The 21,928-nt window shown below is 47.8% G+C and overlaps 1 protein-coding gene across 1 annotated transcript; it reads left to right on the forward strand.

The window, feature by feature from the left end:
* Positions 1-176: 176 nt before the first annotated feature.
* olfml2ba (olfactomedin-like 2Ba) lies at positions 177-16,136 on the forward strand. The gene is made up of 8 exons (XM_036978880.1): positions 177-641; positions 1,004-1,267; positions 1,562-1,669; positions 2,701-2,868; positions 11,532-11,796; positions 13,665-14,624; positions 14,886-15,062; positions 15,265-16,136. Exons 1-8 carry the CDS (start codon positions 441-443, stop codon positions 15,879-15,881), a joined length of 2,760 nt encoding a protein of 919 aa, XP_036834775.1. The 5' UTR covers positions 177-440; the 3' UTR covers positions 15,882-16,136.
* Positions 16,137-21,928: the final 5,792 nt, after the last annotated feature.

The following is a 21,928-nucleotide window of genomic DNA, read 5'->3' on the forward strand; positions in this document are numbered from 1 at the left end:
TGTGGCGGACATTGTCATGATTCAACCATTTTTAAATGGACACACGTATTCATTCTAATATTTCCAACATGGCCGTCATTTTATGTATTCATTGTGTGTGCCACTTGGCATTTGCAGCAGTTAAACTCCTCCTTGCCCCTGGTTCTTTCAGGTCCTCTCCTTTCTCTCGTCCGTCCTAGGACTCCGGCGCACTGAGCCCAGTCCCTCTCATCCCCCGCAGTCACTCCCAGCAGATGCACTTACACACACACACACACACACAGAGGACCATAAAACACTTGCTTTTCACTTACCAAGCAGGAAAAGGCGATTTGCTGATGAAATAGAAAGATGCAATTCGTATGGGATCAAATGAAAATACAATCTCAAATTTAAAGTGAAAGGCAGTTTAAAAAAATATTTTTTATGCAGATTTTTCCTTCGTCTGGGCCTTAGCCTACATGATGCGTGAAAGGGCTTTCCTGTGCGTAATTTGGTGCGTGTTTTTGGCGTTATGTTCAGCTGCCCCAAAGGAGTGCGCGGGCACGGCCATACCTGCGGACACTAATCCTGGGATTAACCCCGAACATAAAGAGGACCTTGGAGATGAGAATGACACGCTACAGGAAGAGATGGACACGCATCATAACATTCTGACTCAGGTAGGTCCATGGTGACATCACCTAGCCTATAATCAACTGGAAGAGTTGTTCATGTCAACAGATCTATTTGCATTAGTCAATATTGAATCAGTATTTTAAAATGGATAATATATGGTGGCACTGAAGGCATGCCTATAGTGAAAACATGCCTATACTGAACGCATGCCTATAGTGAAAACATGCCTTTACTGAATGCATGCCAATACTGAAAACATGCCTATACTGAAACATGGCAATACTGAAAGCATGCATTTACTGAATGCATTCCTATACTGAACATATGGTCAAGATGCATTTCTATCAAGTAAAATGTGTTCTGATTATACGTGGTGGAAAATGCGTCCGTCCTCTTCTCTTTGTAGCTGCTGGGTGATTATGACAAAGTGAAAGCCCTCTCCGAAGGCTCAGACTGTCGCTGTAAATGTGTTGTCAGACCCCTGAGCAGGAGCGCCTGCCGGCGGATAGAAGAGGGCAGCGGCACGGCGCAGGACTACTACACCGTAGAGACTATCACCTCGGGGCCAGAGTGCAAGTGCGCCTGCATCGCTCCTCCGTCGGCGGTCAATCCCTGCGAGGGGGACTTCAGGTTGAAGCAGCTACGGGAATCTGGGAAGGATAACATCAAGGTGATCTCGCCTGGATCCACTCAATCATATTACAAACGGTGGCTCTGTCTGTGTCCTCCTCAGTGTCACTGCAGCTTCTGTCTTCTGACACCTTTTTTAGGATTCATTTGACGATTTGGATGTTCAATTTTGAATTTTATACTCATGGATGGGCTATGGAGTTTTATGGCATGTCTGTGCTGAGAGAGTAATCTCTATGGATGGGCTGTGGGAAATAGTTTGATTGTGGCATGCCTGTGCTGTGCTCAGAATGAGAGCAAACCCGTCTGATGGAAATGACTTCATCCGTTCTAGCTCTCCATGATTACCGAATTGCTGGAGGGATCCTTCTATGGCCTGGATCTCCTGAAGCTCCACTCCGTCACCACTAAGCTCCTGGACCGTGTGGAAAACATTGAAAAGGTAAGTCCTGCCTGTAAAGAGTAGACTATATACATCATGGGCTGACGGGCACATACAGTGAATCTGAGATGTGGTGAGCACAGCAGCACGCCCACACACTGAATGAAAACAGAACTCCATATGATACAGTAAGTAGACTGGGTGTATACTGTATGTTGTAGATTAGAACAACCAGACGGGCCAGTTGAATGGAAGGAAACCAATCACTTAGACTAGAATGGGTCTCCCAGGAGCCATTGCTCTGCTTTATTAGTGGTTCTGATGCATGCCACAGGCGACTGGCCTTTATGGACCTGAAAGTCGTGTCCAACACACTCCATTTAAGTGATGGAAATTAGAAATGAATTATGCCTGAAGCATAACTTTTCTTGATAGAGACTCTTACCTCCCTCACTAGCTTTAAGCACCGGCTGTCAGAGCAGCTCACAGATCACTGCACATATCTCATCTGTAAATAGCCCATCCAACTACCTCATCCCCATACTGTATTTATTTATTTATTTTGCTCCTTTGCACCCCAGTATCTGAACTTGCACATTCATCTTCTGCACATCCTACCATTCCAGTGTTTTAATTGCTATATTGTAATTACTTCGCCACCATGGCCTATTTATTGCCTTATCTCCCTTATCCTACCTCATTTGCACATGCTGTATATATATTTACCTACTGTATAATTGACTGTTGGTTTTGTTCATTCCATATGTAACTCAGTGTTGTTGTATGTGTCGCACTGCTTTGCTTTATCTTGGCCAGGTCGCAGTTGTAAATGATAACTTGTTCTCAACTAGCCTACCTGGTTAAATAAAGGTGAAATAAATACAAATAGTGAGTTACAGACATTTTATGTCTTGAAAAACACCCTTCTTTGGCCAAGGTCCCATTTCCCAGAAAACATGCTCACTTATTGAGTGCCTGATATTTATTTAAATGTAGCTGCTTGTGAATGAGATACAGTCTATTATAAAGCACTGACAAACATTGTCATCATTATTTTACCATAAGAAAACATCCTATATGTGTCCAACTAGAACCAAGCAGTCTCTCAGAACCACAGCCAGGATGAGGCTGGTCCAGGCCAAGAGAGGAGACCCTCTATCCAGCCACAGCAGGTGAAGGAGACACCATCCCCCTCACTCCCCCTGAGGCAGGAGAAGAAGAGACTGAGTGATGTGGCTACAGCCTATCAGAATAAAGAGGTGGGTAGGATCTGGGGGTCATCAGGTTTGGTAACACTGCAGCACCAATGATCTCGAGTGGCTTTACAAAAAAACAACACATTGGGATCCCATTGTATTACTTTCTTCATGCCAACAGCATACCACTCTGCATTCGCCGCTGGCTTGCCTCTGAAGCTAAGCAGGGTTGGTCCCTGAATGGGAGACCAAATGCTGCTGGAAGTGGTGTTGGAGGGCCAATAGGAGAAACTCTGGTCTAAAAAATATCCCAATTCCCCAGGGCAGTGATCGGGGTCAATGTAAATAGTCCAGGTGGCTATTTGATTAATTGTTCAGCAGTCTTATGGTTTGGGGGTAGAAGCTGTTAAGGAGTCTTTTGGACCTAGACTTGGTGCTCCGGTATCATTTGTGGTAGCAGTGAGAACAGTCTGTGACTGGAGTCGTGATAATTTCTATGACACCGACTGGTATAGAGGTCCTGGATGGCAGGAATGTTGGCCCCAGTGATGTACTGGGCAGTACGCACTACCCTCTGTAGCGACTTCCGGTCGGATGCAGAGCAGTTGTCATACCAGGCGGTGTTGAAACCGGTCAGGATGCTCTCGATGGTGCAGCTGTAGAACCTTTTTAGAATCTGGGGACCCATGCCAAGTCTTCTGAGGGGGAAAAGGTGCTGTCATGCCCTCTTCACGACTGTCTTGGTGTGTTTGGGCCATGATAGTTTGTTGGTGATGTTGACACCAAGGAACTTGAAACTCTCGACCCGCTCCACTACAGCCCCGTCGATGTCAATGGGGCTGTGTTCGGCCCTCCTTTTCCTGTAGTCCACGATCAGCTCCTTTTTCTTGATCATTTTGAGGGAGAGGTTGTTATCCTGGCATAACATGGCCAGGTCTCTGACCTCCTCCCTATAGGCTGTCTCATCGTTGTCAGTGATCAGGCCTACCACTGTTGTGTCGTCAGCAAACTTAATGATGGTGTTGGAGTCGTGCTTGGCCACGCAGTCGTGGGTGAACAGGGAGTACGGGAGGGGACTAAGCACGCACCCCTGAGGGGCCCCTGTGTTAAGGATCAGCGTGGCAGATGTGTTGTTGCCTACCCTTACCACTTTGGGGCAGTTCATCAGGAAGTCCAGGATCCAGTTGCAGAGAGAGGTGTTTAGTCCCAGGGTCCTTAGCTTAGTGATGAGCTTTGTGGGCACTATGGTGTTGAACGCTGAGCTGTAGCCAATGAACAGCATTCTCACATTAGGTTCCTTCCTTCCAGTGTGGAGTGCGATTGATATTGCATCATCTGTGGATCTTTTGGAGCGGTATGCAAATTGGATTGGGTCTAGGGTTTCCGGGATGATGGTGTTGATGTGAGCCATGGCTACCGACGTGAGTGCTACGGGGCGGTAGTCATTTAGGCAGGTTACCTTCGCTTTCCTAGGTACAGGGACTATGGATGTCTGCTTGTCTGTCGGTATTACAGACTCGGTCAGAGAGAGGTTGAAAATGTCGGTGAAGACACCTGCCAGTTGGTCTGCTCATGCTTTGAGTACATGTCCTGGTAATCCGTCTGGCCTTGTGAATGTTGACCTGTTTCAAGGTCTTGCTCACATCAGCTATGGAGAGCTTGATCACACAGTCGTCCGGAACAGCTGGTGCTATCATGCATGCTTCAGTGTTGCTTGCCTCGAAGCGAGCATAAAAGGCATTTCACTCGTCATGGCTGGGTTTCCCTTTGTAGTCTGTAATAGTTTGAATGCCCTGTCATATCCGATGAGTGTCAGAGCCGGTGTAGTAGGATTCAATCTTAGTCGTGTATTGACGTTTTGCCTGTTTGATGGTTCGTCTGAGGGCATAGCGGGATTTATTAGAATCGTCCGGATTAGTGTCCCGCTCCTTGAAAGTGTATACTCTTTGAAGAGGTAGGGTTTAGGTACATTTGTGAGATGGGCAGTGTCCCAGCTTCAGGGGTAAGCTGGTTCCACCATTGGGGTGCCAGGACAGAGAAGAGCTTGGACTGGGCTGAGCAGGAGCTGCCCTCCCGTAGGGGTGGGATGCCAAGAGACCAGAGGTGGCAGAACGGAGTGCTCGGGGTGTAGGGTTTGAGCATAGCCTGAAGGTAGGGAGGGGCAGTTCCTCTTGCTGTTCCGTAGGCAAGCACCATAGTGGATGCAAGCTCTGACTGGAAGCCAGTAGAGAGTGCGGAGGAGTGGGATGGGAGAGCTTGGGAAGGTTGAACACCAGGCGGGCTGCAGCGTTCTGGATAAGTCGCAGGGGTTTGATGGCACAAGCGGGGAGCCCAGCCAACAGCGAGTTGCAGTAGTCAAGACGGGAGATAAGTCCCTGGATTAGGACCTGTGCCGCTTCCTGTGTGAGGTAGGGTCGTACTATACGGATGTTGTAGAGCATGAACCTGCAGGAGTGAATCACTGCTTTGATATTTGCAGAGAACGACAGGGTTTAGTCCAGGGTCATACCAAGGTTCTTTGCACTCTGGGAGGGTGACACTGTTGAGTTATCAATCGTGATGGAGAGGTCTTTGAGCTGGCAGGCATTCCCCGGGAGGAGGAGCAGCTCTGTCTTGTCGAGGTTGAGCTTGAGGTGGTGGGCCAACATCCAAGCTGAGATATCTGCCAGGCACGCAGAGATGCATGTCGCCACCTGGGTGTCAGAAGAGGGAAAGGATAAAAATTGTTGAGTGCCATCCACATAGCAATACTATGTGTAACCATGTGAGGAGATGATGGAGACGAGTGACTTGGTGTATAGAGAGAAAAAGAGAGGGCCAAGAACCGAGCCCTGGGGGACACCAGTAGTGAGTGTATGTAGTGCAGACACATATCCTCTCTACGTCACCTGGTAGGAGCGGCCTGCAAGGTAGGTTGCAATCTCAGAGTGTGCAGAGCCTGAGACGCCCAGCCCTGAGAGGGTGGAGAGGAGGATCTGATGGTCCCAGGTGTCGAAGGCAGCAGATAGCTCTAGAAGGATGAGAACAGACGAGAGAAAGTCAGCTTTGACAGAGAGCCTCCGTAACACAGAGAAGGGCAGTCTTGACACAGAGAAGGGCAGTCTTGACACAGAGAAAAGCAGTCTTGGTTGAGTGACCCATCTTGTAGCCTGGCTGGTTAGGGTCAAGAAGATCGTTCTGGGAGAGATAATTTTGAAGTCAGATGGGACGCAGCCAGTGGTCAGGGATGAGTTGATGAGGATGGAACACAGCCAGTGGTCAGGGATGAGTTGATGAGGATGGAACACAGCCAGTGGTCAGGGATGAGTTGATGAGGATGGAACACAGCCAGTGGTCAGGGATGAGTTGATGAGGATGGAACACAGCCAGTGGTCAGGGATGAGTTGATGAGGATGGAACACAGCCAGTGGTCAGGGATGAGTTGATGAGGATGGAACACAGCCAGTGGTCAGGGATGAGTTGATGAGGATGGAACACAGCCAGTGGTCAGGGATGAGTTGATGAGGATGGAACACAGCCAGGGGTCAGGGATGAGTTGATGAGGGAAGTGTGGAATGGGATAAGTTCTCCAGAGATGGTCTGGAGAAGGGAGGATGAGATGGGGGTCGAGTGGGCAGGTTGACGGGAGGTCAGACCTCACTAAATCGCAGGATGTCATCTGGAGAGAGAGGGGAGAAAGAAGTGGAGGCGTAGGGTAGTTCTGTGTGAGTGGGACCAGTGGACTCAATAGGCTGAGTGAATGAGGAGCGGATGTCGTCAACTTTCTTTTCAAAGTGGTTGACAAAGTCTCCCGCAGAGAGAGAGGGGGGTGGAGGAGGGAGGAGAAGGTGTTAAAGAGTTTCCTAGGGTTAGAGGCAGAAGTTTAAAATGTAAAGTGATAGAAAGTGGCTTCAGCAGCAGATGAGAAGGTAGAGAGGAAGAAGGTCCTCCGAAAGTTTAGTTTTCCTCCATTTTTGCTCAACTGCCCTGTTCCGAGCTCGCAATGAGAAACTCAGCCACGGAGCAGGAGGGGAGGGCCGAGCCGGCCGGGAAGGTACGGGGACAGTGCGAATCATAGGATGCGGAAAGGGAGGAGAGTAGGTTTGAAGAGGCGTAATCAGGAGGGAGAAGGATTTAGCAGAAGGGAGAGATGGGTAGGGTTGGAGGAGAGATGGGTAGGGGCTGAGAGGGTAGGGTTGGAGGAGAGATGGGTAGGGGCTGAGTGGGTTGGAGGAGAGATGGGTAGGGGCTGAGTGGGTTGGAGGAGTGATGGGTAGGGTTGGAGGAGTGATGGGTAGGATTGGAGGAGAGATGGGTAGGATTGGAGGAGAGATGGGTAGGATTGGAGGAGAGATGGGTAGGGGCTGCGTGGGTAGGAGGAGAGATGGGTAGGGGCTGTGTGGGTAGGAGGAGTGATGGGTAGGGTTGGAGGAGAGATGGGTAGGATTGGAGGAGAGATGGGTAGGATTGGAGGAGAGATGGGTAGGGGCTGCGTGGGTAGGAGGAGAGATGGGTAGGGGCTGCGTGGGTTGGAGGAGAGATGGGTAGGGGCTGAGTGGGTTGGAGGAGTGATGGGTAGGGTTGGAGGAGTGATGGGTAGGATTGGAGGAGAGATGGGTAGGATTGGAGGAGAGATGGGTAGGATTGGAGGAGAGATGGGTAGGGGCTGAGTGGGTTAGAGGAGAGATGGGTAGGATTGGAGGAGAGATGGGTAGGATTGGAGGAGAGATGGGTAGGATTGGAGGAGAGATGGGTAGGGGCTGCGTGGGTAGGTGGAGAGATGGGTAGGGGCTGCGTGGGTAGGAGGAGAGATGGGTAGGGGCTGAGAGGGTAGGAGGAGAGATGGGTAGGGGCTGAGAGGGTAGGAGGAGAGATGGGTAGGGGCTAAGAGGGTAGGGTTGGAGGAGAGATGGGTAGGGGCTGAGAGGGTAGGGTTGGAGGAGAGATGGGTAGGGGCTGAGAGGGTAGGGTTGGAGGAGAGATGGGTAGGGGCTGAGAGGGTAGGGTTGGAGGAGAGATGGGTAGGGGCTGCGTGGGTTAGAGGAGAGATGGGTAGGATTGGAGGAGAGATGGGTAGGGGCTGCATGGGTAGGAGGAGAGATGGGTAGGGGCTGCGTGGGTAGGAGGAGAGATGGGTAGGGGCTGCGTGGGTAGGAGGAGAGATGGGTAGGGGCTGCGTGGGTAGGAGGAGAGATGGGAGAGAAAAGGAAACAAAATAGTGATCATATACCTGGAGGGCGGTTGCAGTGAGATTAGTAGGAGAACAGCCTCTAGTAAAGATGTCAATCGACTTGCCTGCTTTGTCAGTGGGAGGGGACTGTGAAAGTGGGCGGGGACTGTGAACGTGGGAGGGGACTGTGAAAGTGGGAGGGGACTGTGAAAGGGTGAGGTCAAAAGAGGCAAGGAAGGGAACGAGAGAGTTTGAAAGAAATTGATCGAAGACAGACATCGGGAGGTTGAAGTTGCCAAGTACGAAGAGCGGTGAGCCATCGTCAGGAAATGAGCTCATTCAAGGTGTCAAACTCATTAAGGAACTCTTCAAAGGCACCTGGTGGATGATAGATTACAACAATGTCATGCTTGAGTGGACAAGTGACAGTGACAGCATGGAATTCAAATGAGGAGCTGGACAGGTGAGAAAAATGAAAATCTCCAGTTAGGAGAATTGAGTAGGGCTGTGCTGCAGCCGTGACGACCAGATGCTCTCGGACTATGAGAGAAAACGTAGTCAGATGTAGAGAGAGCAGCTGGAGTAGCAGTGTTCTCTGAGGTGATCCATGTCTCCGTCAGGGACTGAATGGCAGAATAGGCTGAGAGGAACTCTTGACCGCAGATCGGCAGTTCCAAACGCCGCCAGAGACCAGGAACTCCACATCGGTTGTGCGCTCAGGGTAAACTCAATTAGAAGAGTTGCAGCGTCTGTAAAGCCCACAGGAAGAGGAGAGAACAGGTATAGAAAACACACAAAATAACTAGGTAAGATACTCAAGTGAGAGACTGGAGCCTTCCTCTAGTTCCTTCCTCGAACAACTCCGCAGAACAACGCGGCATAACCATCCTAGTTTTGGCGACGGTCTTACTTTTGCAGACGAGACCGCCACTTATAGCTCCCGCTGAAAAACCAGGGGAGACTGAAGTACTAACACTATTTGCCAGTTGCCTAGCAGAGGTGAAGAGCACACCTCCTTGTACTAATTGCTGATTGCCTAGGAGAGGAGAAACCACTCCCCCTCCAATACAGGCACCGATTACCAAAATGACAAGAGTCCTACGTTAATCTGCCCCTTAAATCCTGGTTGATGTGTCAACAATCATCTGCAAGTTATAAGCAGTCAGTAGTTCCCACACCAAGTAGGCTGCTGGGAAGACGGACAACAGTTCACACACCAACTAGGCTGCTGGGAAGACAGTCAGCAGTTCCCACACCAAGTAGGCTGCTGGGAAGACGGACAACAGTTCACACACCAACTAGGCTGCTGGGAAGACAGGCAGTAGTTCCCACACCAAGTAGGCTGCTGGGAAGACAGGCAGTAGTTCCCACACCAAGTAGACTGCTGGGAAGACAGGAAACAGTTCCCACACCAAGTAGGCTGCTGAGAAGACAGGCAGTAGTTCCCACACCAAGTAGACCGCTGGGAAGACAGGAAACAGTTCCCACACCAAGTAGGCTGCTGAGAAGACAGGCAGTAGTTCCCACACCAAGTATGCTGCTGGGAAGACAGGCAGTAGTTCCCACACCAAGTAGGCTGCTGGGAAGACAGGAAACAGTTCACACACCAAGTAGGCTGCTGGGAAGACAGGCAGTAGTTCCCACACCAAGTAGGCTGCTGGGAAGACAGGCAGTAATTCCCACACAAAATAGGCTGCTGGGATGACAGTCAGCAGTTCACACACCAAGTAGGCTGCTGAGAAGACAAGCAGTAGTTCCCACACCAAGTAGACTGCTGGGAAGACAGGAAACAGTTCCCACACCAAGTAGGCTGCTGAGAAGACAGGCAGTAGTTCCCACACCAAGTAGGCTGCTGAGAAGACAGGCAGTAGTTCCGACACCAAGTAGGCTGCTGGGAAGACAGGCAGTAGTTCCCACACCAAGTAGGCTGCTGGGAAGACATGAAACAGTTCACACACCAAGTAGGCTGCTGGGAAGACAGGCAGTAGTTCCCACACCAAGTAGGCTGCTGGGAAGACAGGCAGTTCACACACCAAGTAGGCTGCTGGGAAGACAGGCAGTAGTTCCCACACCAAGTAGCCTGCTGGGAAGACAGGAAACAGTTCACACACCAAGTAGGCTGCTGGGAAGACAGGCAGTAGTTCCCACACCAAGTAGGCTGCTGGGAAGACAGGAAACAGTTCACACACCAAGTAGGCTGCTGAGAAGACAGCCAGTAATTCCCACACCAAGTAGGCTGCTGGGAAGACAGGAAACAGTTCCCACACCAAGTAGACTGCTGGGAAGACAGGAAACAGTTCCCACACCAAGTAGGCTGCAAATAATGATGTTGATATTAGCCATGTCACGTTGTTCCTTCAACAAAACGACCAAGAACGGCCATGTTTTTTTCCACACCTTTCTCCCCAATAAACTCAGACTTTTATATAACGGCACATTATATATTTCAGATAATAAACACAGTAATTTGTGGTTTGGCAGGTCCAGTGGATTATTCATCCGGTATAGGAGTGGATGTGGATATTACAGAGGCATCCAGCCAGGTTAGTGGATGTGGATATTACATAGGCATCCAGCCAGGTTAGTGGATGTGGATATTACAGAGGCATCCAGCCAGGTTAGTGGATGTGGATATTACAGAGGCATCCAGCCAGGTTAGTGGATGTGGATATTACAGAGGCATCCAGCCAGGTTAGTGGATGTGGATATTACAGAGGCATCCAGCCAGGTTAGTGGATGTGGATATTACAGAGGCATCCAGCCAGGTTAGTGGATGTGGATATTACAGAGGCATCCAGCCAGGCGAACGCTGACCTTTTTATTAGAGTAGTGAGCTCTATTAGAGCCCTATTATAGCCATGTTAAGAGCCCTAGTCCTATTAGGGGGTAGCCTAGTGGTTAGAGTGTTGGACTAGTAACTCTGTCGTTCTGCCCCTGAACAGGCAGTTAACCCACTGTTCCCAGGCCGTCATTGAAAATAAGAATTTGTTCTTAACTTACTTGCCTGGTTAACTAAAGGTCAAATAAAATTAGAGCCCTGGTCAAAAGTATTTTTTTTATTTAACTAGGCAAGTAACATTCTTATGTTCAATGACGGCCTAGGAACAGTGGGCTAACTGCCTTGTTCAGGTGCAGAACGACGACGGAGATTCGATCTTGCAACCTTACGGTTAACTAGTCCAACGCTCTAACCACTAGGCTACCCTGCCGCCCCAAAAGTAGTGCTCTATAATCAGGAATAGGGTGCCATTTGGGATGCAACCAGGGAAACGGTCCAGCAGGGACGGGCGGACCTGGACCCTACAATCAAACTATTCAGTATATTGATATGTTGTCTCAAGAGTGTGTTCAGTTCCTTTCAAATGTTTCTTGTTTTCACTTATCAAAACATACTCTGACAATAATGGCACAACTTGAGGGGAATGAGAATAAGAAAACATACCCAGGACAGAACTCAATTTGTAATGTCTGTCTTCTGCCAGGTATTGTGTAATCATTGGTGCATGTTTATCAGGATACTTCTGACAGTTTCTTTGTCACCACTGATAAGAATGGGTATGTTTCATCCACTTGACAGGAGAGGCACGAGGAGAGATTTGACGGAGGCCACGAGTCCCCCAGACCCTTAATTAAGACGGATGCTTCAGAACCAGGACCCAGCCCCACCCCTCAGGTGACTGCCCAGGTGATCCCAGAGGTGACCCCCCAGGATGGGGCCAGCCAAGAGAGCCAGAGGGTGTCCCAGGGGGTGAAGACTGGCCCCAAAGGGATGGTGATCAGGGGGATGACCTTCTACAAATTTGACCAAATGGTGGCTGATGACGGGGAGCCAGGGGAGAATTGTGAGTTCTGACTTTTGAGATCTCAGATCTTATAGACCTCATCAGACGGACAACATATCTATCTCTGTCTTTTCCACAAACTGCTATTTAGAATGGCTGGTCCCTGGCTAATGGCTGGTCACTGGCTATGCTGAAACAGCAGCTGTAAAGTCCCACGCAGCCAGGGTCATTTCCACAGAGCCTCAGTCCCAAGCAGCCAGGGTCATTTCCACAGAGCCTCAGTCCCAAGCAGCCAGGGTCATTTCCACAGAGCCTAAGTCCCCAAGCAGCCAGGGTAATTTCCACAGAGCCTAAGTCCCCAAGCAGCCAGGGTCATTTCCACAGAGCCTTAGTCCCAAGCAGCCAGGGTAATTTCCACAGAGCCTAAGTCCCCAAGCAGCCAGGGTCATTTCCACAGAGCCTCAGTCCCAAGCAGCCAGGGTCATTTCCACAGAGCCTAAGTCCCCAAGCAGCCAGGGTCATTTCCACAGAGCCTAAGTCCCCAAGCAGCCAGGGTCATTTCCACAGAGCCTCAGTCCCAAGCAGCCAGGGTCATTTCCACAGAGCCTAAGTCCCAAGCAGCCAGGGTCATTTCCACAGAGCCTAAGTCCCCAAGCAGCCAGGGTCATTTCCACAGAGCCTCAGTCCCAAGCAGCCAGGGTCATTTCCACCGAGCCTAAGTCCCCAAGCAGCCAGGGTCATTTCCACAGAGCCTAAGTCCCCAAGCAGCCAGGGTCATTTCCACAGAGCCTCAGTCCCAAGCAGCCAGGGTCATTTCCACAGAGCCTCAGTCCCAAGCAGCCACGGTCATTTCCACAGAGCCTCAGTCCCAAGCAGCCAGGGTCATTTCCACAGAGCCTCAGTCCCAAGCAGCCAGGGTCATTTCCACAGAGCCTCAGTCCCAAGCAGCCAGGGTCATTTCCACAGAGCCTCAGTCCCAAGCAGCCAGGGTCATTTCCACAGAGCCTCAGTCCCAAGCAGCCATGGCCATTTCCACAGAGCCTCAGTCCCCAAGCAGCCAGGGTCATTTCCACAGAGCCTAAGTCCCAAGCAGCCAGGGTCATTTCCACAGAGCCTAAGTCCCCAAGCAGCCAGGGTCATTTCCACAGAGCCTCAGTCCCAAGCAGCCAGGGTCATTTCCACAGAGCCTAAGTCCCCAAGCAGCCAGGGTCATTTCCACAGAGCCTCAGTCCCAAGCAGCCAGGGTCATTTCCACAGAGCCTCAGTCCCAAGCAGCCAGGGTCATTTCCACAGAGCCTCAGTCCCAAGCAGCCAGGGTCATTTCCACAGAGCCTCAGTCCCAAGCAGCCAGGGTCATTTCCACAGAGCCTTAGTCCCCAAGCAGCCAGGGTCATTTCCACAGAGCCTCATTCCCAAGCAGCCAGGGTCATTTCCACAGAGCCTCAGTCCCAAGCAGCCAGGGTCATTTCCACAGAGCCTCAGTCCCAAGCAGCCAGGGTCATTTCCACAGAGCCTCAGTCCCAAGCAGCCAGGGTCATTTCCACAGAGCCTAAGTCCCAAGCAGCCAGGGTCATTTCCACAGAGCCTCAGTCCCAAGCAGCCAGGATCATTTCCACAGAGCCTCAGTCCCAAGCAGCCAGGGTCATTTCCACAGAGCCTTAGTCCCCAAGCAGCCAGGGTCATTTCCACAGAGCCTCAGTCCCAAGCAGCCAGGGTCATTTCCACAGAGCCTCAGTCCCCAAGCAGCCAGGGTCATTTGTCCTTTTTAATACTGTTTTTGTATTTCTTGCGAGAGCTGGAATTACTTGTCTTGGTGTCAGTCAGAAGTGCCCACCTTACAGGCCGTCATCGTCTCTCCTGTTTAACATTAAACTGACAATTTTGTCCCCGATGTGTAAACTATTGTTTGTGTTATTTTCTCTGACCAGTCTTTGAGTATGATACGTTCAGTGGCGACGGCCCAGTCAACCACCTCATCGAGGAGCAGCTTATTCAGCACAGACCCCCTCAACGAGCCAAAGGGAAGGAGGGACCAAGAGCTGCTCGGCCAAAGAGCAGAGACCAAGTGGGAGGGGCCAGGCAGACCAGCCAATCAACACATCCCATCCAAACGCAACCCGACACTGTAGCAACAGTGACTTCTAAGACGACTGCGTCGCCTGTAGGACATACAGCAGAGAGCCAGACAGTCACCGCCACCAGGAACGCTGATATTAACTCAGCCATGGCTGAGACCACTGGTCAAACCACTGGTCAGACCACCACTAGAGGAAATGAGAGGCCCATCCCCATGATGGTCAAACCAGCCAGCATCACTCAGACCACAGAGGGACCAGTCACTACAACAACCACTCCGGTATCCAAGGAGACCATGAGGCGGACAACAGTCAGACCGACTGACACACCTGTCATGGCCTTGGAAAGCACTGGTTTGGAATCACTCAGGGCCTTGGAAGTGAAAAACAAAAGACTATCAGAGACCATTGTAAGCACTAGTACAGTCGACAAGCTCAACACTCAAAGACTAACAATAACTACAGAGGCTTCGACCATCAACACAAAGACCACTACAGTTGGCACGACAACTGCTGCCATGACAGTAACTCCTAAAACGCCCACAACAACGGTCTTGCTAGCGACTACCGCATTGCCAATGGAAAGCTCTAGGCTGACTTTGTCTCCCACAACACAGAGGCAGACCACCCCCTCCTCCACTAGACCACCAGCCACCACCACCACCTCTACTACCACCACCACCACCTCTACTACCACCACCATCGGCCAGCCTCAGCCTGCCAGACGCAGGTATAGCATCAGTTGGGAGGAGGAGAGGGGGACCCCTGAGGACCCAAAGGAACCAGGACAACAAACATCCACCAGGAAGCTTGGTAGGTTCTTCTTGTCAGTTCCTCCGGATGGCTTTTCGTTCAACATTAAAATACTACAAGGGTAGGTTAATGCCATTCATTAAGGATTTATGATTATTTAGTTTAATCAGGTGCATCAGTACAGGGTTAGAACCCAAAACGTGGACTGTCTGGGTAGCAGTCCCCCAGGAGAGGGTTGGGATTGGACTGTCCGGGTAGTGTTCCCCAGGAGAGGGTTGTGATTGGGTACACTGCTCTAACTGACAATCTGTGTATCCACAGGAGAGTGTAAGGACACACTGTCCACCATCTCTGAGCCGGTCCTCCATAACACCTACGGCCGGAACGAGGGGGCCTGGATGAAGGATCCTCTGGCCAACAACGACAAGATCTACGTCACTAACTACTACTACGGAAACAACCTGCTGGAGTTCCGCAACATGGAGACCTTCAAATCAGGTATTTAGCAACTTTTTTATTAGTTACGAACGCAGCAAAAAAAATGTCACAATCCTTCATGTTCCTTGCCTCCTCGGAGAGGAACTTGTCATTAGATTGTTATAATAGTGTTATACGGAGGCCAGATTCAGGTTTTATTTTCAGATGATTATCTTGATTCTGACTGTGGCCATACATTATCTTTGTTTTCTTTCCCCACAAGGCCGCTTCACCAACTCCTACAAGCTTTCCTACAACTGGATCGGAACGGGCCATGTGGTCTACGACGGAGCCTTCTACTACAACCGAGCCTTCTCCCGTGACGTCATCAAATTCGACCTGCGTCTGCGCTACGTGGCGGCCTGGACCACGCTGCACGACGCCGTGTTCCACGAGGTCTCCACACCATGGCAATGGCGAGGTCACTCCGACGTCGACTTCGCAGTGGACGAGAGCGGCCTGTGGGTCATCTACCCTGCACTGGACGATGAGGGCTTCCTACAGGAAGTGATCGTCCTGACGCGGCTGAACCCCTCTGACCTCAGCACCCAGAGGGAGACTACCTGGAGGACGGGCCTCAGGAGGAACCGCTATGGGAACTGCTTTATCGTGTGTGGCGTCCTGTACGCCGTCGACAGCTACAACGAGAAGGACGCCAACCTGTCGTACGCCTTCGACACGCACACCAACACCCAGATGGTTCCCAGGATGCCCTTCACCAACAACTACACCTACACCACACAGATCGACTACAACCCCAAGGAGGGAAAGTTGTACGCCTGGGACAACGGACACCAGGTCACGTACAACGTCGACTTCGCCTACGTTTACCCCTTGTAAAGAGGTCAGGAAAAGGTCACTTTGTTTTTGTATAAAAGAATTACCGGAAGTGAAAAGAGATTCTATGAGTTGAAGTGGATTGTAGACCAGTCCTCCTGGCCACTCATGTCAGCCTTTTATAAAGCTTGTTGTTCTGTCACCGTGTTTGTTTTTATTGACCTGACAATTTGTTTAAACAGTAGAGAAGCTACAATATGCAAAAGTGTTGCCGTAGTCTAAAGAACATATGTTGTATATACTGTAATATAAACCATTGTGAGAGAAATGAATGTACTGTAGAGGAATACAACATTGCACTCAAGACTTGGGCTATAGACGAAGACATTACTTCACCAAAACAGTTAGTTCCCAACCATGACGACAGCAGTGTGGGTTAAAATGTCACTAGATATTTTGTTTTATACTCATTTGTATACCTTCAGTGCCTCTAGAAAGTATTCACACCCCTGGACTTATTCCACACGTTGTTGTGTTACAGCCTGAATTCAACATGGATTAAATATATTTGGTTTCTTACCCATCTACACAAAATACCTGATATTGACTAAATAAAAACATGTTTTTAGAAATGTTTGTAGATTTATTGAAAATGAAATACAGAAATATCTCATTTACATAAGTATTCACACTGTTGAGTCAATACTGTCACGCTGGTATAAAGGATTTGGAGACAGGCACAGGAATACACAATAGGGTTTATTTAATTATTTAAATACACCCAAAACAAACCCCTATACAAAAACACTGGGCTGTACCCAAACAAAAGAGCGAGGGTAAACCTCATTGAATGCCACGGGACGATACCCGTTTTATATATATATATATATATATATATATATATATATATAGCATGCAGCATAACAGCTGCACCAATGCATAGGTTACTCACCCCACCAACGCATAGGTACTCACACCACCAACGCATAGGTACTCACACCACCAACACATAGGTACTCACCCCACCAACGCATAGGTACTCACACCACCAACACATAGGTACTCACCCCACCAACGCATAGGTACTCACACCACCAACACATAGGTACTCACACCACCAACGCATAGGTACTCACACCACCAACACATAGGTACTCACCCCACCAACGCATAGGTACTCACACCACCAACACATAGGTACTCACACCACCAACGCATAGGTACTCACACCACCAACGCATAGGTACTCACCCCACCAACGCATAGGTACTCACACCACCAACGCATAGGTACTCACCCCACCAACGCATAGGTACTCACACCACCAACACATAGGTACTCACACCACCAACGCATAGGTACTCACACCACCAACACATAGGTACTCACACCACCAACACATAGGTACTCACACCACCAACGGACATGGAAACAATAACCGACAAAAGACAGAGGGAACAGGGGGCACACCTTGCGAAAGTATTCGGCCCCCTTGAACTTTGCGACCTTTTGCCACATTTCAGGCTTCAAACATAAAGATATAAAACTGTAGAAGAATCAACAACAAGTGGGACACAATCATGAAGTGGAACGACATTTATTGGATATTTCAAACTTTTTTAACAAATCAAAAACTGAAAAATTGGGCGTGCAAAAATTATTCAGCCCCCTTAAGTTAAAACCTGTTAGAGCTCTAGGGGCGCTATTTCATTTTTGGATAAAAAACGTTCCCGTTTTAAGCGCGATATTTTGTCACGAAAAGATGCTCGACTATGCATATTCTTGACAGTTTTGGAAAGAAAACACTCTGAAGTTTCAGAATCTGCAAAGATTTTGTCTGTAAGTGCCCCAGAACTCATTCTACAGGCGAAACCAAGATGATGCATCACCCAGGAATTAGCAGAATTTCTGAAGCTCTGTTTTCCATTCTCTCCTTATATGGCTGTGATTGCGCAACGAATGAGCCTACACTTTCTGTCGTTCGCCCAAGGTCTTAGCAGCATTGTGACGTATTTGTAGGCATATCATTGGAAGATTGACCATAAGAGACTACATTTTCCAAGTGTCCGCCTGGTGTCCTGCGTCGAATTCGGTGCGCAATTGCCAGCTGCTTCTACTTTACCATTTGATTCAGGGGAGAAAGCATGTGTCCAAGAACGATGTATCAATGAAGAGATATGTGAAAAACACCTTGATGATTGATTCTAAACAACGTTTGCCATGTTTTCAGTCGATATTATGGAGTTAATTTGGAAAAAAGTTCGCGTTTTGAGGACTGAATTTCCGGATTTTTTTTGGTAGCCAAATGTGATGTATAAAACGGAGCTATTTCTAATACACAAGGAATCTTTTTGGAAAAACTGAGCATCTGCTATCTAACTGAGAGTATCCTCATTGAAAACATCAGAAGTTCTTCAAAGGTAAATTATTTTATTTGAAGGCTTTTATGTTTTTGTTAATGTTGCGTGCTGGATGCTAACGCTAATGCTAACGCTAAATGCTAACGCGAAATGCTAACGCTAGCTAGCTACTTTTACACAAATGATTGTTTTCCTATGGTTGAGAAGCATATTTTGAAAATCTGAGATGACAGTGTTGTTTACAAAAGGCTAAGCTTGAGAGATGGCATATTTATTTCATTTCATTTGCGATTTTCATAAATAGTTAACGTTGTGTTATGCTAATGAGCTTGCTGATAGATTTACACAATCCTGGATACAGGGGTTTTTTCATAGCTAAACGTGGCAGAAAACGGAGCGATTTGTCCTAAACAAATAATCTTTCAGGAAAAACTGAACATTTGCTATCTGAGAGTCTCCTCATTGAAAACATCTGAAGTTCTTCAAAGGTAAATGATTTTATTTGAATGCTTTTCTGTTTTTTTGTGTAAATGTTGCCAGCTGAATGCTAATGCTAAATGCTACGTTAGCCATCAATACTGTTACACAAATGCTTGTTTTGCAATGGTTGAGAAGCATATTTTGAAAATCTGAGATGACAGTGTTGTTAACAAAAGGCTAAGCTTGAGAGCTAGCATATTTATTTCATTTCATTTGCGATTTTCATGAATAGTTAACGTTGCGTTATGGTAATGAGCTTGAGTCTGTATTCACGATCCCGGATCCGGGATGGGGAGATCAGAAAGGTTAATACTTTGTAGCGCCACCTTTTGCTGCGATTACAGTTGTAAGACTTTGACTTGGCCATTCTAACACCTGGATATGTTTATTTTTGAACCATTCCATTGTAGATTTTGCTTTATGTTTTGGATCATTGTCTTGTTGGAAGACAAATCTCCGTCCCAGTCTCAGGTCTTTTGCAGACTCCATCAGGTTTTCTTCCAGAATGGTCCTGTATTTGGCTCCATCCATCTTCCCATCAATTTTAACCATCTTCCCTGTCCCTGCTGAAGAAAAGCAGGCCCAAACCATGATGCTGTCACCACCATGTTTGACAGTGGGGATGGTGTGTTCAGCTGTGTTGCTTTTACGCCAAACATAACGTTTTGCATTGTTGCCAAAAAGTTCAATTTTAGTTTCATCTGACCAGAGCACCTTCTTCCACATGTTTGGTGTGTCTCCCAGGTGGCTTGTGGCAAACTTTAAACAACACTTTTTATGGATATCTTTAAGAAATGGCTTTCTTCTTGCCACTCTTCCATAAAGGCCAGATTTGTGCAATATACGACTGATTGTTGTCCTATGGACAGAGTCTCCCACCTCAGCTTCATGATGCTCTCTGCGCTTTTAACGGACCTCTGAGACTATCACAGTGCAGGTGCATTTATACGGAGGCTTGATTACACACAGGTGGATTGTATTTATCATCATTAGTCATTTAGGTCAACATTGGATCATTCAGAGATCCTCACTGAACTTCTGGAGAGAGTTTGCTGCACTGAAAGTAAAGGGGCTGAATAATTTTGCACGCCCAATTTTTCAGTTTTTGATTTGTTAAAAAAGTTTGAAATATCCAATAAATGTCGTTCCACTTGTTGTTGATTCTTCACAAAAAAATACAGTTTTATATCTTTATGTTTGAAGCCTGAAATGTGGCAAAAGGTCGCAAAGTTCAAGGGGGCCGAATACTTTCGCAAGGCACTGTATATAACATACTAATCAGGGGAAATGGGAACCAGGGGGCACAAATATAACATACTAATCAGGGGAAATGAGAACCAGGGGGCACAAGTATAAGATACTAATCAGGGGAAATGGGAACCAGGGGGCACATGTATAACATACTAATCAGGGGAAATGGGAACCAGGGGTGTCTAATCAGACAAGACAGTCCGGGGTTGATGATAATGAATCCCGTTCAGTGAAGCCTAGAAACCCGGTGACGTAGACCTCCGGAACTGGTGGTCTACGTCACCGTAGACCGTAGTTTGCTTTGTTGCAAACAGGATACATGTTTTGGAATATTTTTATTCTGTACAGACTTCCTTTTTTCCACTGTCAATTAGGTTGGTATTGTTGAGTAAGTACAATGTTGTTCCATCCTCAGTTCTACCACAGCCATTAATCTCTATAACTGTTGTAAAGTCACCTTTGGCCTCATGGTGAAATCCCTGAGCGGTTTTCTTCCTCTCCGGCAACTCAGTTAGGAAGGACGCTTGTATCTTCGTAGTTACTGGGTGTTTTGATACACCATCCAAAGTGTAATTAATAACTACACCATGCTCAAAGAGGTATTCAATGTCTGCTTTTAATTGTTTTATCCATCTACTAACAGGTGTCCTTCTTTGTGAGGCATTGGGAAACCGCCCTGGTCTTTGTGGTTGAATCGGTGTTTGAAATTCCCTGCTCGACTGAGGGACCTTACATAAAATTGTATGTGTGGGCTGAGATGAGGTAGTCAATGAGGTAGTCATTCAAAAATGATTGTACACAGAGGGAGTCCATGCAATTTATGTGATTTGTTTAAGCAAATGTTTACTCCTAAACTTATATAGGCTTGCCATAACAAAGGGCCGGAACACTTGACTTATTGACATTAAAGCTTTTCATTTTTAATACATTTGTAAAAATCTGAAAAAACAAAATGTAGAAAAAGTCAAAGAGTGTGAACACTTTTTGAAGGCCCTGAGTGTACAAAACATTAAGAACACCTTCCTAATCTTGAGTTGCACCCCCCTTTAGCCCTCAGAACAGCCTTAATTCCTCAGGCATGGACTCTACAAGGCGTCGAAAGCATTCCACAAGGATGCTGGCCCATGTTGACTCCAATGCTTCCCATAATTGTGTCAAGTTGGCTGGATGTCCTTTTGGGTGGTGGACCATTCTTGATACACGGGAAACTGTTGAGTGTGAAAAATCCAGCAGCGTTGCAGTTCTTGACACATTCAAACTGGTGTGCCTGGCACCTACTACCATACCCCATCTAAAGGCATTTAAATATTTTGTCTTGCCCATTCACCCTCTGAAAGACACACATACACAATCCATGTCTCAATTGTCTCTTGACTTTGTTTTAAAAAAAAAAACCTGTATCCTACCTTTCATCTACACTGATTGAATTGGATTTAACAGGCAACATCAAAAGGATATCATCTTTCACCTGGATTCACCTGGTCAGTCACCTGGTCAGTCACCTGGATTCACCTGGTCAGTCACCTGGTCAGTCACCTGGATTCACCTGGTCAGTCAATGTCAAGGAAAGAGCAGGTGTTCTTAATGTTTTGTTCACTCTATGTATATCTACAGTACCTTTGAATCTCTGTACATATACTTTACATAGCAGTTTCCCTTAGGAAAAGAATACGTGCATTCCACAAGACTATCAGATTGTACTGTTTGTAGAGACTGCAATAAAGAAGTGAAACGACACAAAAAAAAAAATGTCTCCACTGTAGGCTTTAATTTATGGTTGAAGTCCAAGTGGCCATAATTAGCTCATGTAAAGCAGCAATCTAATCTGAACTGTCAGGATGGAAAACGACCAGCTAAAAACAGAAACACACCAGACAAGACTCAGAGACCCACAAGTCTACAAAGTGCAGAAGGAAGGAGCATTTGGCTAATCTCCCTGGTCTCGGATTTAAATCCATGGAGCTACTGTAACACACAAGAGGTCAATCTGAAGATAACCCATTTTAAACCTTTATTTCT

This window comes from Oncorhynchus mykiss, chromosome 5 (assembly GCF_013265735.2).
Source record: "Oncorhynchus mykiss isolate Arlee chromosome 5, USDA_OmykA_1.1, whole genome shotgun sequence".
Classification (NCBI taxonomy): domain Eukaryota; kingdom Metazoa; phylum Chordata; class Actinopteri; order Salmoniformes; family Salmonidae; genus Oncorhynchus; species Oncorhynchus mykiss.